The sequence below is a fragment of the Elephantulus edwardii genome, unplaced genomic scaffold (genome assembly GCF_000299155.1).
Source record: "Elephantulus edwardii isolate Elephantulus edwardi_28Jun2011 unplaced genomic scaffold, EleEdw1.0 scaffold00236, whole genome shotgun sequence".
NCBI lineage: Eukaryota > Metazoa > Chordata > Mammalia > Macroscelidea > Macroscelididae > Elephantulus > Elephantulus edwardii.
The window spans coordinates 441,020-455,141 of NW_006399986.1; the positions used below are offsets into that span (position 1 = coordinate 441,020).

The 14,122-nt window shown below is 54.6% G+C and overlaps 2 protein-coding genes across 3 annotated transcripts in view; both read right to left on the reverse strand.

Moving 5' to 3' along the window:
* The window catches only part of PRKD2 (protein kinase D2), a 38,974-nt gene extending 31,829 nt beyond the window's left edge, over nt 1-7,145 (reverse strand). The window contains exons 1-3 of the mRNA XM_006898617.1: nt 6,903-7,145; nt 4,139-4,277; nt 1,722-1,853 (exon numbers count right to left, since the gene is read on the reverse strand). Coding sequence (XP_006898679.1) covers nt 1,722-1,853; nt 4,139-4,277; nt 6,903-7,145 — 514 coding nt within the window. The remainder of the gene's footprint in view (nt 1-1,721; nt 1,854-4,138; nt 4,278-6,902) is intronic.
* Nucleotides 7,146-11,194: 4,049 nt separating this feature from the next.
* STRN4 (striatin, calmodulin binding protein 4) overlaps nt 11,195-14,122 on the reverse strand; it is a 33,304-nt gene continuing 30,376 nt past the window's right edge. For both annotated transcript variants that reach the window (XM_006898619.1, XM_006898618.1), the window contains exons 13-17: nt 13,746-13,916; nt 13,498-13,638; nt 12,531-12,629; nt 12,292-12,378; nt 11,195-11,430 (exon numbers count right to left, since the gene is read on the reverse strand). In XM_006898619.1, coding sequence (XP_006898681.1) covers nt 11,261-11,430; nt 12,292-12,378; nt 12,531-12,629; nt 13,498-13,638; nt 13,746-13,916 — 668 coding nt within the window. In that variant the 3' untranslated portion in view covers nt 11,195-11,260. The remainder of the gene's footprint in view (nt 11,431-12,291; nt 12,379-12,530; nt 12,630-13,497; nt 13,639-13,745; nt 13,917-14,122) is intronic.

The following is a 14,122-nucleotide window of genomic DNA, read 5'->3' on the forward strand; positions in this document are numbered from 1 at the left end:
GGAGGCATTCGGCAACTTTCATCAAATCCACTTATGACAGAATGGAATGGAAACCTGTCGTAAATCGTGATCTGCCTTTATTTATGTTACAGGATATCAACAGAAAAGACTGGCTATCTCCCTGGGACTGTGCATCCTCTTCTGTGGAAAGGGCTTTTAATTATACTCAGGATACAGCTGTATCATATTAGGCAGATGGGTGACTCTGCTACTGTCTTTATCTAGAAACTAAATATAATTGCTCAATGCATCAAGTTGGCCAGGTCGGAGTCCCCATTTAGTCAATCAAATAAAAATCCAGGTGCTGTTGTGCAAGTATTCTTGCAGATATGGTTAAAGTCCATCATCAGCTGACCTTATGTAGTCTCAAGTTATTCAATCAATTTCAGATCCAGGTGGTGTTCTACAAGAATTACGTAAATGTGATTAAAGTCCATATTCAGTTAACTCTAAGTAGGAGAGTTGTGAGTTTTTTTTAAGTAGAAGAGATTAAATCAAACATATTACTGTCAAGTCAGAACCAACTCATAACTGAGCCTCAAAAGAGTTCTCAGAGGCTATAAAGTGTATCGGAGATTGCTCACCCTTCTCTCATGGAGAACTGCATAACTTTTGGCTGGCTACCATTACATATAATGCGCACAGGTAAATAACGTGTATACATTCATAACATGCACATATAGCTCTGGTGGCTTAGCTGGTAAAGAGTTGCACTGTTAATCGAAAGGCATGCTGTTCGAGTCCACTAGCTGCTTGGTGGGAGCAAGATATCCTCCCGTCTGATTTATCGCCCCTGAAAAACCATTGGAGACCATTGGAGAGTCACCTATGAGTTGGTCCCTTACTAGATAGCACATAACAACAACTAAGTAACAGCATAAAAGACAAGGTTCCAAGGGAGCTCTGGTGGCCTAGTGGCAAGAAACTGCACTGCAATCCCAGGGGCATGCGGTTCAAATCCAATAGATGCTCTGCTGGAGAAGGTGGGGCAATCTCCTCTTGTACCAGTCAGATCCAATTTGACGGTACACACACACACACACACACACACACACACACACACGACAAGGTCTCCTAGTTAATCAAAGTGAGACTGATTCAATTCTTTGAAGGGATTTAAGAACAGACCTGAGGCTTTGCGGAAATTCAGGCCGTGGACAGTGGCCTTAACCAGCTGCCTGCCCTTCCTGGGGCGATGTCAGATTTTAGTCCTGCCCACAATCATGCATGTTAATTCCTTGCAATAAATCTTGTATTATGTCTCTCCTAGAGTTAGTGCTTTTATTACGTGTAGAATAGCTGGCACCTATCCAGGTGATCCTAGGAGGCCAGGTTGGAGATCTACTAAATCTATGCCACTGGCTGAATAAACTCATAAAAACTCCCTAACTAGTTAAGGCCCCTCCAGAGCAGAGCTCCAAGCTCCACCCATCCCCAGACCCCAACCCTTGGATCGCTTTCCACCTCCACTCACTGAGCTCCACCCCCTAAGCCCCATCCAAGCTGCTCGGCCACGCCCCTTCCTTACCACGCCCCTCCTATGCCACGCCCCCAACACTAAGCCCCACCCCTCAGCCGTCCCTCCAGCTCCGCCCCTCCTGTTTTCAAGCTCTGCTCTCAAAACCCACCCCCCCACTCCTTGCGCTCCAGATCTGAGCTCCGCTCAGTCCCATCCCCAAGGGCATTTGGCCGCACCCCCAGGGGTCCCCACTATGCCTTACCATCACACTTGAGTCCCTGGCGAACCAAGCCAAAGAGCATCTCACCACAGTGGTCGCAGAAGGCAGGCGCTCGGTATGAGTGGACCGTGAGGGCATGCGGACGGATCTGGAAGTCCTCGAAGGTGGCCGAGGCTGCGGGCAGCAGGGAAGAGTGGATGGTGAGCCTGATCCTATGGGGTCAGGCTCAAGCAGTCGTGGCCTGAGTGCCACGGTTACCAGCCACGATCCTAACAGCCAAGATTCTCACATTCCTTCCAAAGGATATCCAACTATACATACCGCATCTTACTATGTGCCAGGCACTGTTCTAGGCGACAAGACGACAGAGAAAAGCTGTGCTTTCTGGGGGCTTACAATCAAACAAGAGAGGCAGACAAGACTTTATTCTGACAGGCGTTTGGCACAGAGAGGGTAAAGTAACCTGCCCAAGGTCACAGACAGTAAAAATGGTCAAACTCCAACTGCAAGTCAGGCCAACCTTGCCACGCAGTTCGCTATACTAAGTGCTGAGGAGCAGACTTAAGTTATGAAAAACAAAAATTCATCCAATTTGTTCCAACATATGGGTTTCTGAGGCTCTAAATAGGCTGAAAGGAGAATGACTGCCCATCTTTGTCCCATAGTAGATTCAAACTGCCAGGGAGGCTAGACCTTGGAGTTAACAGCAAAACTTACTACAGACTAGAGCTCCCTTAAGCAGAGAGAGGAGATAGGGAACTAGGTAGTTAGAAGAGGCTTCCAGGCAAAGGTGACAATGAACAGAGCAGCAAAGGGTTACATGAGCTGTTGCTAGTATCTAGGAAAACGGAAATCTCAAAATCATCACAGTATATCCTCCCATCTTTTTTTGGAGGGGGTGTCAAAGAATTAATTTATGGAGAGCAATTAAAATAGTGATGAAAGACTCAACAATATTAAGTTCAAAGGACAAAGAACTCTCAATTCATTGGTCAAGCTGGAACTGACTCCCAGGTGATCCGCCATCAGGTTTTCAGAGGGTATAAATCCCATGGAGGTAACTGCCCATCTTTCTCCCACAAATCAGCTGGTGGATTTGAACGGCCCACCTTTGGGATGGCAGTACAACTCCCTATCTACTAGGTCACCATAGCTCTATAAAGGACTAAACAATTATGTGAGTTAGAGCCTCTGTTGCTCTCAGACTGGAACTAGATGGTGCCCGACTACTATGACCAATCGTTCTGATCGCAATAAGTGATCAGATTAAGCATGTAACTATGAACCAAAAGGTTGGCTGTTCAAAGCCGCCAGCCAGTCCAACAGAGAAAGATGCGGGAGACTGCTTCTGTAGATGACAGGCTTGGGAACATGATGGAACATTCTACTCTGCTCTACAGGGTCACTCCAAGAGGAATCAACTCTACAGCCATGGTTACAGGAAGAGCAGGCTGATCAGACGGAAAGATCCAGAAGTGTTCTCTCCCAAAGGAGCCATATCGAAGATGCCTCCTAGGTGATCAGTGATCCTGTTAGAGTTGGTTAGAAAGCAGGAGGAAGATACAGATTCAAGAGTTGCCAACTTGAAATCTGAGTGAGGTCAGGGGGTGGTGGTGGTGTGAACCCAAACTTCTGTCACCAAACACCATAGCCTTCAGCCCCTGCTTTTGTGAATGGACCACGGCCTATAGACTTTTAGCACTGTCCAACCCTTGGGCCTTTGCACCTAATGATCTTTCAGCTCTAAGGTGCCCAGAAAATAAATGTGCCTCTCTATAAAATGGGTTTGGGGGTGTGCGTGTTAGGGACCAAATTTTGGATGCATGTGAGAATCACTCTGAGACTTTAAAGAAATGGAAGCTGAAACCAAACTAAAAACATCAGTCATCGCCAACCAGTCAATTCCCATGACCCCGTAAGTCCAAGCGCAGCTGCCCCACAGGTTTCTCAAGGCTGTAAATCTTGACCAACAAAGACGGCTTTATCCTTCTCCCACGGAGCAGCTGGTGAGTTCGAACCACTGACCCTTTCACTAGCAGCCATGCGCTTTAGCACTGCACCACCAGGGCTGCTCACAAGTTGAAACCAGTCCTTGGAAATCCCCTCCTTGCCCCGCCCCAATATATCTACGCCTGCCTTCAAACACTAAAGGGTAATTTTGTGGGTCTTTTGTGTTTTATAAATAGAATCATATATGTAATCTGCTGGCTAGCTGTTTTCGAGGCACATCCATATTGTGGGTTATTCATGTCGACTGCTACGGTATTTTCAGTGTCGACACACTTGGATTTATGTACCCACTCGGGGGCAGGGTGTATAATAGCTCGCTCAATGACTGAGAAGCAGATCTACAGTGGTCTGTGTTTGTTTTTTTTTTATAAGCAAGTTTCTGAGTCCAACTCAGTGCCCGCCCACCTCCCCCTGATGCCCCGCCCCTTGACAGCCCCCCTGCTGCTCACCCGACAGTACCACCTCCACCAGGTCGCCCTCCTGGATGTCACTGGCTGAGCGCACAAGCTGCAAGAGGTTGGCAGACGTGGAGTCATGTTTGAAGAGCAGGATCTTGTCATAGAGGCCGTAGAAGCCACACTCGGGGAACTGAGGGACGGAAGAGGGAGGTGGCGACGGAAACGTTTAGACTCGCCTTCGCCAGTGGACTGGAACCCTCCTGTTTCCCCCGGAAACTTCAGGACCCCGCTGCAGCCCTCACTTCCTGCAGGCCCCCTCCCAACCCTAGTTCTAGCCAGGCAGGGTGCCAGCGTCCCAGGTGTGCTGGGAGAGCCATCTGGCAGGAGTCTGGGGGCCCGGACTGGTTTGGTGGGGTTGGAAAGAGGGTACCCCTGGGAATGTGGACACTTGGATTTTTCTCCCCTCTTTGAAATTAGGAGGAGGAGACTGAGAGAGCACCCCTCCTCCTATCCACACTCCCCCACCCCGGCTTCCTTCCGGAATCTATTGTTTTCCTGGTTACCTGGCTCAGGGCCCAGCACTGGGGCGTGGGGCGAGCTGAAAGGAGGGGAGCTAGGGGGTCCAGAGTTGCTGGAGGTGAGAGGCGCGCCCCTACAATTTCTAAAGAACCCAGGTGCCCAGCTTGGACAGGGGACAGGAAACGACACCTTATAGAACAGAAAGTGAAACTGGCCAGGTGAGGCAGCTGGAAGGAAGGAAGGAAGAGGCCCTCGCACCTGGGACCACGAGGGGAGGAGAGAAAATGCAAACTGGGGCCAGCGGTAGAGTGCCTGACTGGGGACTCGAACCTGGGGCAACGCATTTCACCCAAACGGCAATCTCAGCTCCCTCCACCCCTTCATAGTCGAAGCTGCCCTAGCTGTTGTTACCCAGCAGATCACATCTAAGAAAGGTTTTTATTTCTCTAAGCCTCAGTTTCCTCATTTGAAAAATGGGGGAGCTGGCTGGGTTCAGGGCATTTCCATGAGACCCCCTCAAACCAACTAACTGTCCTTTGGTCGGTCTGACTCACAATGGCCCTTCTGTCACGTTTCTGAAATGATAAATCTTTAGAGGGGACTGCTCATCTTTGGAAATCTGGGAAGATTCTGGAATTTAGATATTTGAGGGGAGGGATTCTAACAATCTAGGTCTGGTTTATTTTAAAACACTCTAGTATACTAACATTTTAGGATTTCAGCAGTTAATTGATTATCAATAGTGTAATGTTTAACATTTTCATGGCCTGAACAAACTAGGTGTCTAATATTTTACTATTTCAGCATGAAAGGAGTTCATCGGCTCAGCACTGGAATATGCTAGCATTTATTTGAACACCCTGGGATTCCAACCATCTCAGAATCTCCTATTCCAGCATCTTCGTCTTTTAGGATTCCAACAATGTGGAATGCCAACAACTGAATATTTGTAACACCAGAAAAGCACTAATTCCGTAGGCTCTGAAGCACCCATAATTTAAGATAGGGAACTCTGGTGGCCTAGTGCTAAGGAGTTACACTGTCAAACACAGTACCTAAGAACAATACAAAATAAGACGTGCTAACACTCTTAATTAGGGAGCTCTGGTGGCCTGGTGGTAAGAAACTGCTGCAACCCTGAAGGCACAAGGTTCAAATCCACCAGCCACTCCGTGGGAGAAAAAAAGAGCAATCTCCTTCTGTGCTATTAAACTCTCTCTGAAAACACGCTGGACGATAAGCTAGGGGTTGGTTCTACCTTGATGGAACACAACAACAACAACAACAACAACACTCTAACTAGGGAGCTCTGGCAGCCTCTTGGTAAAGCCCTGCCCTGGCAAGTCAAAGGTACTAGGTTTAAATCCACCAGCTGCTTTGCCAGAGAGCGACTGATTTAAAGCCTCTGAAAACGCGCTGGAGAGTCAGCTATGAGTCAGGGTGCGGCCAGCACATAACAACAATAACTCTATCTGAGTGGACTCTTACCCACAATACCCATCACTTCTACCAGGTAGTGTTCTTGTTCTGACACCATAGAAAACTCACTCTTCTAACTTGGACTATTCTAGGATTTCAGTAAGGAGTTCCCCTTGATTTTCTCATGCCCTTCACCCCAGCTTCCCTCCACCGCATCCCTCTGTCCTTGGGGAAGGTAGTGTCCAAAGTTAAGGTGTCATTTGCTCATTTAACACACTCTAGCAGGCGAACCGGGAATGGCGACATTGCAATTCTTAGAGAGCTCAGGTCTCCTGAGTTTCTGGGGGTGCAGAGTTACTTGGGGATGAGGCACAGATTGGGCTCTGAAACCTCACTTGCCCTGGCAGTGAGCAGGGACACCCACACCCACATGTTACCCGATCACGGCCAAGGCCGGATCACCATGGCCAGCCTCGGCTTCAATTTCGACTCTTTCCACCAAATGGGAGGCCTCGATGGGCTCGAGTAGGGAGGTTCCCCCCATATCTGCTGCCCCCCCCCCCACCTGCCTCTTCCTTTCCTCCCTACACCTGGTCGGGCTCCTCCCTTCCTCCTGCCCACTGCAGAAAACAACAAGCAGTGACACGCAATTCGGGGAGGCCTCTGGGGAACCCCACCCCTGCCCAGTTTTCCCTCAAGCGGGTGGTGGGGTTGGGAAGAACTGGGGGCCAATGGCCCTCACCCCTCAGTCGTCCAAGACTCAGGCCCTCTTTACCCCCTTCCTCCACGCTTAGCCTCCAGTTGCTTCTGCCCGCGTCCACCTCCTCCGAGAGGCCCTCCCTGCAAACAGAATGGGGGGGAACCTCAGGCGCCCTACCTTCTGGTCCACGATGGAGCACGCCAGCTGCTTCACATGGGCCAGCTCGGAGGCGGCGGGCAACAGCACGAACTCGCGGGTCAACCCGATTTGGATGTGGAAGGACACCCCAGGGCCCGGGGCCGGGACCTGGGGCAGCAGCGGCGGCGGCGACTGGAGCTCCAAACTGGAGCCGGTGGGTGGCGGGGACCCCGGGCGGGGAGAGCCTGGGAGCCCTGCAGGATGGGTAGGGGCGGCGGCCATGAGGAGACCCGGGACGGGACCGGCCGCCTGGCGCCCACCCGGGGTCCAGCTGGACGAATCTGGGAAAGCTGGGCTACCGGTCCCGCAGGATCTTGTGGGCTGGTGGTAGGATCGCGGGGTCCAGGGGATGGGGGGGGGGATCGGAAGTCTGGCAGGTCGTGGGGATCAGAGGATGGCGGGATCCTGGGAAAATAGAAGAATCCTTGTGAGTGATCACACCAGACTCTAGAGGAAAGAACTAGTGGTTTGGAGATCGAGCCATTGAGAAGAGTGCAAGAAATCAAAGAAGAAAATTAAGTGAGTTGGGAGACTGGGGCCAGGGATCGTGGGATGCCCAGGGCCCAAGGGAGGAGAAAGGATTTGGAAGGAAACAGGGCGGGAACCCAGGATCTAGAGCGCTAGAAGAGGATACTATCAAAAGCAGGGCTCGAGGGGTTCACAGACCTTGGGACGGAGGGGGACAAGATTCTCTGAACCGAGGATCGAGCGAATCCCGGGATCCGGGGTCCCGGGGATGGGCAGAGGGGCCGGAGAGCCGGGGTGCTGAGGAGCGAAGCTCACGGGTCCGGGAAGTTGGAGGCAAGTTCTTTCGCGGGGCGCGGAGAAAGGGGCGGCACTGATGGCTGGGGTGGGCCTCGGGGGGGGTCGCCCGGCCCCCTCGGCTCGTTTTGCTTCCAAAGTTTAACTCACCGGCGGCGGCCCAAGAGGAAGTGTCTGGAGCGACGGCGCAGCTGGCCAATAGGCGCGGCACTGGGTGACGTCGGGGGCGGGGCCCAGCGTGGGGCCGGGGGGCGGAAGGGGAGGGAGGGCCGGTGCCTGGAAGCGGGGGGCGGAACCCCCTCGCTCAGGACTTGGGGGTTCGGAATGCGGTCGAGGTGAGAGATGAGGGTAGTGGGTTTCTTAGAATACCACTAAGTCTGGAAATTTACTTTTCCCTGAGCTGGGGAGGGAGGAGCCACCCTTAGCTCTACTACAAGTAGCGGGGACCCAGGCTGTAAAGGCTCCTGGCTCTTTAAGAATGGGGGGGGGCCCTGTCCTGCCAGGCCTGCATCCGGCGCCCACCGCAGTAGAGGGGTAGGAAATGGGGTGTCAGTCCTCTCTGTGGGATCGGTCGGCTTGCTCCCCACAGCGTCTAGCTCAAAGCAGGAGGGTGGTTAGGGGACACTTGGAGCCCATTCTACAGGTGGAAAGACCGAGGCTTCCCACAGGAGCTGGGTGACTTTGGCAAGGACCTGCACCTATCAGGGTTACCTGGGCTACTGTCCCAAGAAGTCAGACCTGGGGTGAGAAGCATGATTTCATTTCCTCAACCCTGGATACCCTTAGGATGGTGATGGACCCAAGGTTTGGGGGTTTCTGACATCCAGCTGCCAAGAAGGCCACATACCCACAGAAATTCAGACAAGTGAGGCTCAAGGCAGGCTACCTGGAATAGGGGTGCGGGGCTGTGTGTCCTTCTCCAAGCACAGGTGGGTTGGTGGCCTCAAGCTTGGTGGACCTCAGTTTCTTCATCTGTTGGATGGGACTGTAAATTCCTCGAAGGATTATGTGGGGATTAATTTACAGGTGCCAAATGACTGTGTTGTGCTGTTAACTGAAAGGTCAGCAGAGTTCAAGTCCACCAACTGCTTCAGGGCGAAAGATGGGTTTCCATTAAGATTTACAGGCTCATAAACTTGTGAAAGGTTGCTACAATAGGATTTGACTTGGACTAGCATATACATATATACAAATACACACGCGCTGAGCGTGCACGTCCAAGACACTGGCACAGGGTGACATGGCATGGGTACCTCAAGCACCAAGGTGTTTGTGCCTGGCTAGGTGTTGCTGTAGTCTGTTGTGTTGGGCCTGCTAACCAGAAGGTTCTCAGCTCAAATCCAGCAGCTGCTCCATGGGGCAAAATTGAGGCAGGTTCCAGTGGATTTGGTTTTTTACTAATTGTCGTCACCCTTGAGGCTCCCCTGGGTTTTTAGGATTTGTCATAAGATACTTCCTCGTTTGGATCAGGGATGATCCAAACTTGATTTCTCCTCCATAGCTAATCGTAAAGTGGCTACTGTTTATACACAGGAAGCCGAAGCTTAGAGACGAGTCAAAGTGACTCGTCCAGGGTCACCAAGTCAGCTGCTTCATAGTGAGGGGAGGGTCCGACTTTCAGACCGAGGGGCACGCTGATGGGAGGGCTGAGCAGGCTGGCCTGGGACTGGGGGCTCTCAGGGGAGCCTGCCTTCCTGGCCTCCTGCTGTCTGGGGGAGTTGAGGTGGGTACAGTAGCGATTCTGTCACCACATCCGGGCGCTGGGGCCAGGGAAGGAAGTCTGAGGCTGGAGTGAAAACCCAAACCAGCACCTGGGGAGGCTGCAGAGCCAGCGCTGTGGGGGCGCAGGCCACGTGGGAGCCCAGGCCAGGCGTCCGGCGGGGTGGCTACTGGCCATCAGCCCTGAGCCCTTTGTCTCAAGATGCTGCCACAGTAAACTAACACATCCGGAGTGTTAGTCTCAGCTCACAGCCCTTACAACCGAGGAGGTGGGCATTCCGCCTCACAGCTTTCCAAAAGATGCCACCCCACCACCACTGCCTCAACTCTGTAGTGGAGCGGAGGGTGTGAGAGGAGGGGTCTGGATGTAGATACTGGTCCTCCCTCTTAGAAATGACATGAAGGCCCCAGGGTCTGCCACCTGGATGGGACAGTATCAGCCTCAGTGCCGTGACCACTCTGCTTGTCCTTCCAGCTCAACAGACCTGTGCCGCCTCTTCCAGGCAGCCTCCCAAGGTGCATCCCCAAAGCCAGGTTCCTACAACATGTCCCCAGATGGGAGTCATAAGAAGAATCGTCAGTCAGTCAGTCACATTGACTGCCCGTCAGGGCCCTGCCCCCAGGCTGCTGCCCTTGGGGAGGGAATGTGCAGGGCAGCAAGGAGGGGACAGGAGATTCGGTCCTCTGCCCCCATTTCCGCCCCAATGCCCCCACCCCACCCAAACTCTGGGCTCTCTCTGTCCTCTGATAAAACCCCAATTCCCTATATCCCTTCTCTCTACCCCACCTAACCTAGGGTAAGCTAGCCTCTTCTACCCCACAAAATCCCACCAATCAGCTTTACTCCAAAGGATTTATTGAGACAAGATTTCACGTACAAGTTGGGGGAGTGGGGAGGAGGAGGGCGGGGCCTATAAACAGGAATCTGGGAGAGGGGGACCAACGGGGACTATGGGACCCAAATGAAGAGCGTGAAATAAATAGAGGAGGAGAGTGGGGAGAGGAGACTGACGGAGACTATCACACAGTGATAACAACCATGGGGCTCCATTAACATCCCATCCTTTATACAGATACACACAGGGAGCAGCGGCTCCGTCCTCCACGCCCCGCGGCTCTGGGGAGAGGCGGGGGCTGGCCTTGGAGGAGTGGTGGGGAGGTAGGGTGGCGCCCGCCCCCAGGGCACCCCCAGGCAGTTACTGGCCCTAGTGGCGCTGGTTAGTGTCTGGAAAGCAGTGTAGAGTGGCTGGAGGGGCCTGTGGTCTTGGCTCCCATGGGCGGCTGGTCTGGGGTGGGAGTGGTAGTCAGGCCACCTCACAGCACAATGCCCACCCTGGTGTGGGAGGAGGGAGGGGAGGGTGGGGGCTCCAGGGGGAACCTGGCACCTTCTGGCGTCTTGGAGAAATGGGTCCCTGCAGACCCTGGCCCCTGGCCATGCTGCCCTCGGGACAGCGGCTCAGACAGCGGAGTGGAGTCTGGCCTGAGAGTCCCCTGCAGGGTGGGTGGTCAGGCCGTCGGGGCTCCCGGGGGACGGCCCTTAGCACCACCAAGCTCTGAGGCAGGCAAGCAGGCCAGGCCCGGAGCCCCCGAGGGAGGTTGGGTGGCACCTGTGGGAGGAGCGGGGCGATCAGAGCTAGCAGGGCTGAGGCCTCTGGAGAGCCTCCAGGGGCGCCCTACAGCACCAGGCCACCGGGAAATGGGGGCTGCTAGGTGGGGTAATGGAGGGTATAGTGGGGAAGTGGGTGTTGTGCTGCTTGACCCTGGACCCACAGCTCCCCCAGAGCCCCTCACCTCAGCCCTGCCGGCCCGGCCCCACTCCCTAGCCAGGCAAGCGGCCAGGGGGGGCCCGGCAGGCATCATACGAAGACCTTGGCCAGGGCGTCGGCGCCGGCGCTGGCAATGAGGGCCTTGCTGGGGTGGCAGGCCACAGCGTGGATGGCCTCCTCGTGCTTCTTGCGGTGGGCTGTGATCTCCTGCACACACGTCTTGTTGTCCAGGCTCCACAGGCGCAGGGAGCAGTCGTGACCTGGGGGGAGAGGAGGCTGTCACGTGCCAACAATGCCCTCCTGCCTGTCCCTCCTCTGTTCCAGCAGTAGGGATGCCCCTCAGTCAACAAGGAAACGCCTGAACAGTGTAAGGTAAGGGGCTCTGTGAGCAGAGAATCCCCGATCACGGGCAGCAGTGGCCAGTGAGGTGAGGCCCGGCAGAGCGTGGCCTGAGGCTGAGTAATCTTCCCAAGGGCAGGGAACCAGTGGGTCAGGCACTGAAGGGACACTGCTGGATGGCATTGCTGCTGAGGGGTGCCCAGGAGGGTAGGCCCCATTTCACAAACACAGCCCCCAGCCGGCCGCTCAGGTCAGAGCAGAGCCCTGGAGATGGTGGCAGAGAGGCAGCTGCGCCCGAGAGCAGGCTGCTGTCTACACGTGCCCTGGGTGCCCACTGACTGGGGACAGGCCTCCCAGGCACCCAAGTGCACCCTCCTTGGGCACGTGCCAGGCTCACCACCACCTTCACCTCTCAAGGCCCAGCCTCAGGTCCCAGGGCTCTGTCCACCAACAGCAGGGTGGGCCAGATGCCACAAGTCACTATAGGACAGACAGATCTGGCCTTCTAGCCCTGTAGCCCCCTAAGCTAGGACCATGTTGAGTGGCTTCTCCAGCTTCCACATCTGTGAAACGGGGATGATGACACCAATCTCCTAGGGCTGATTTAGACTGCAGGACCGGATGTGGGCGAGGTGTCCACAGTGGCCCCTGCTCACACCACCCACAGGACTTTGATGACTGAGGGAAGCGGCACCCCTCTTCAACCCCACTGTCTACAACTCCCTGCCCCAGGCACTTAGGGACTGCCCTTATTCCTGAGGGGCCAGGGCCTCCCAACTCACTTCCCGACATCAGGAATACACCATTGGGGTCCACGGCTAGGCAGGTGACGGCGTCCAGGTGGGCAACCATGGAGTGCACGAGTTTCCCTGCAGGAAGGCAGGGCCAAGAGGTGAGTTCAGGCCTGCCCTGGAAGGCGAAGGGCACCAGGGGACACCACAGGAGTCCCCACCAGAGACCAGGCTCCCCAAACTGGAGTCTGGTTCACGCACACAATGGCAAGCGGACACCCGGGTCTCACCTGTCCGATTGTCCAGGAAGCGGATGCCTCTGTCGTCATGGGCAGTGATAGTTAGGGGCTGGTTGGGGTGACTCACCACTTGGTTGATCTGGGTTGGGCCTGAAAGGCGAAGGGAAGAGAGGGATGGGTGTCAAGGAGACAACCAGACAGACAATCAGACACGAGGACAAAGGTCCCCACATCCTTGCTCCTCTGCCTAAATGACAAGGCAGGCTGGGCACAAAGGCCAATTCCTCTTCTACGCCTTGGCATTTAATTTGTACACTGGGCACATCCCTTATTTTGGGGTATGTATGTGGGGTACCATATATAGAAGAGCAAATGTCTTGCTTAAGACCTCTTTGAAGTGCTGAAGAGCAAGGATGCCACGTTAAGGACTAAGGTGACCTTGACCCAAGTCATGGTATTTTAAATTTATACATATACATATGTTGGGCAGTAAATATGTCAGAAAAAAGGCAAACTGATGCCTTTTGAGTGACACTGGTGAAGAATAATGAATTTACCATGTACTGCCAAAAACAAACAAACAAAAAGAATAAACACATTTGTCTTGGAAAAAGTGCAGCCAGGCTGTTCCTTACAGGCAAGGCTGGACTTTGGGCATGCTGTCGGGAGGGGCCAGTCCCTGGAGGAGGGCACCATGCTTGGAAAAGCAGAGGGTCAGGGAAAGAGGGAGGCCCTCCCCAGGGTGGAGCTGACCCAGTGACTGCACAGCAGTGATGTACAGGGGTCTGTTCTGCTGTACACAGGGTTGTGACGTCAAAGCAGGCTCGACAGCATCTAACATCATGGGAGGTGCGTGGTGGCCCCGAGGTCTGTGGGCACCAGCTCTCTTCAGTCTGAAGCCGGGGCTGGGCCTCCACTGGCCCTCAGTTCTCTCCTACTCTGGGCCGGCGGCAGGTCCAGCTCAGAGCCCCTCCGGACCACTGGTCACCCCAGGAGAAAGTGGGCCTGTACACCTTACCGCTGCTTCCCCGGGACTCCAGCGTGAGGAGGGCGCTGCTAGCCTCCAGGTCATACAGGACAGTGTCGCCAGAGCGGAAAGAGGCCACCACGTGGGCGGGCTCGGTGCTGGTGAAGGCCACTGAGGTGGGGATCCCATGCTCTGGGGCAGAGGAGAAAAGGCTGCTTGAGAGGTCCCCCACTGGGATGCCTCTTCCCACAGGAGCCTTGCTCTCGGTTGGTCAGAGTCTCCACAGCCCCTTAACTCACCACTGGTTGTGGGGAAGGTACAGAGGCAGGTGGGGCTGCTGCTGCTGGGGTCCCAGATGCGGACGGTGCCGTCGGCGGAGCAGGAGGCCAGGCGCTGGGAGGCGGGGCTGAAGGCCAAGCCCCACACAGCGTCCCCGTGGCCCTCCAGGACGTGGCTCAGCACACTCGGGTCTAGACCCACCCCAAGGTAGGACATCGGCGTCAGGGCTGCCAGCCCCCTCCTCAGACAGCGTGGAGTCTGGCAGCTGTCGTCCACTCCCTCAGCTACACCCCCAGGCTCATGCTCTGCCCTCCTAGCCAGTCACCATTCTGACCACTGGCTCTTCCAGGATGATTTCAGGGCCCTGAGGTGCCCTGGTGGGACAGTAACTACACTC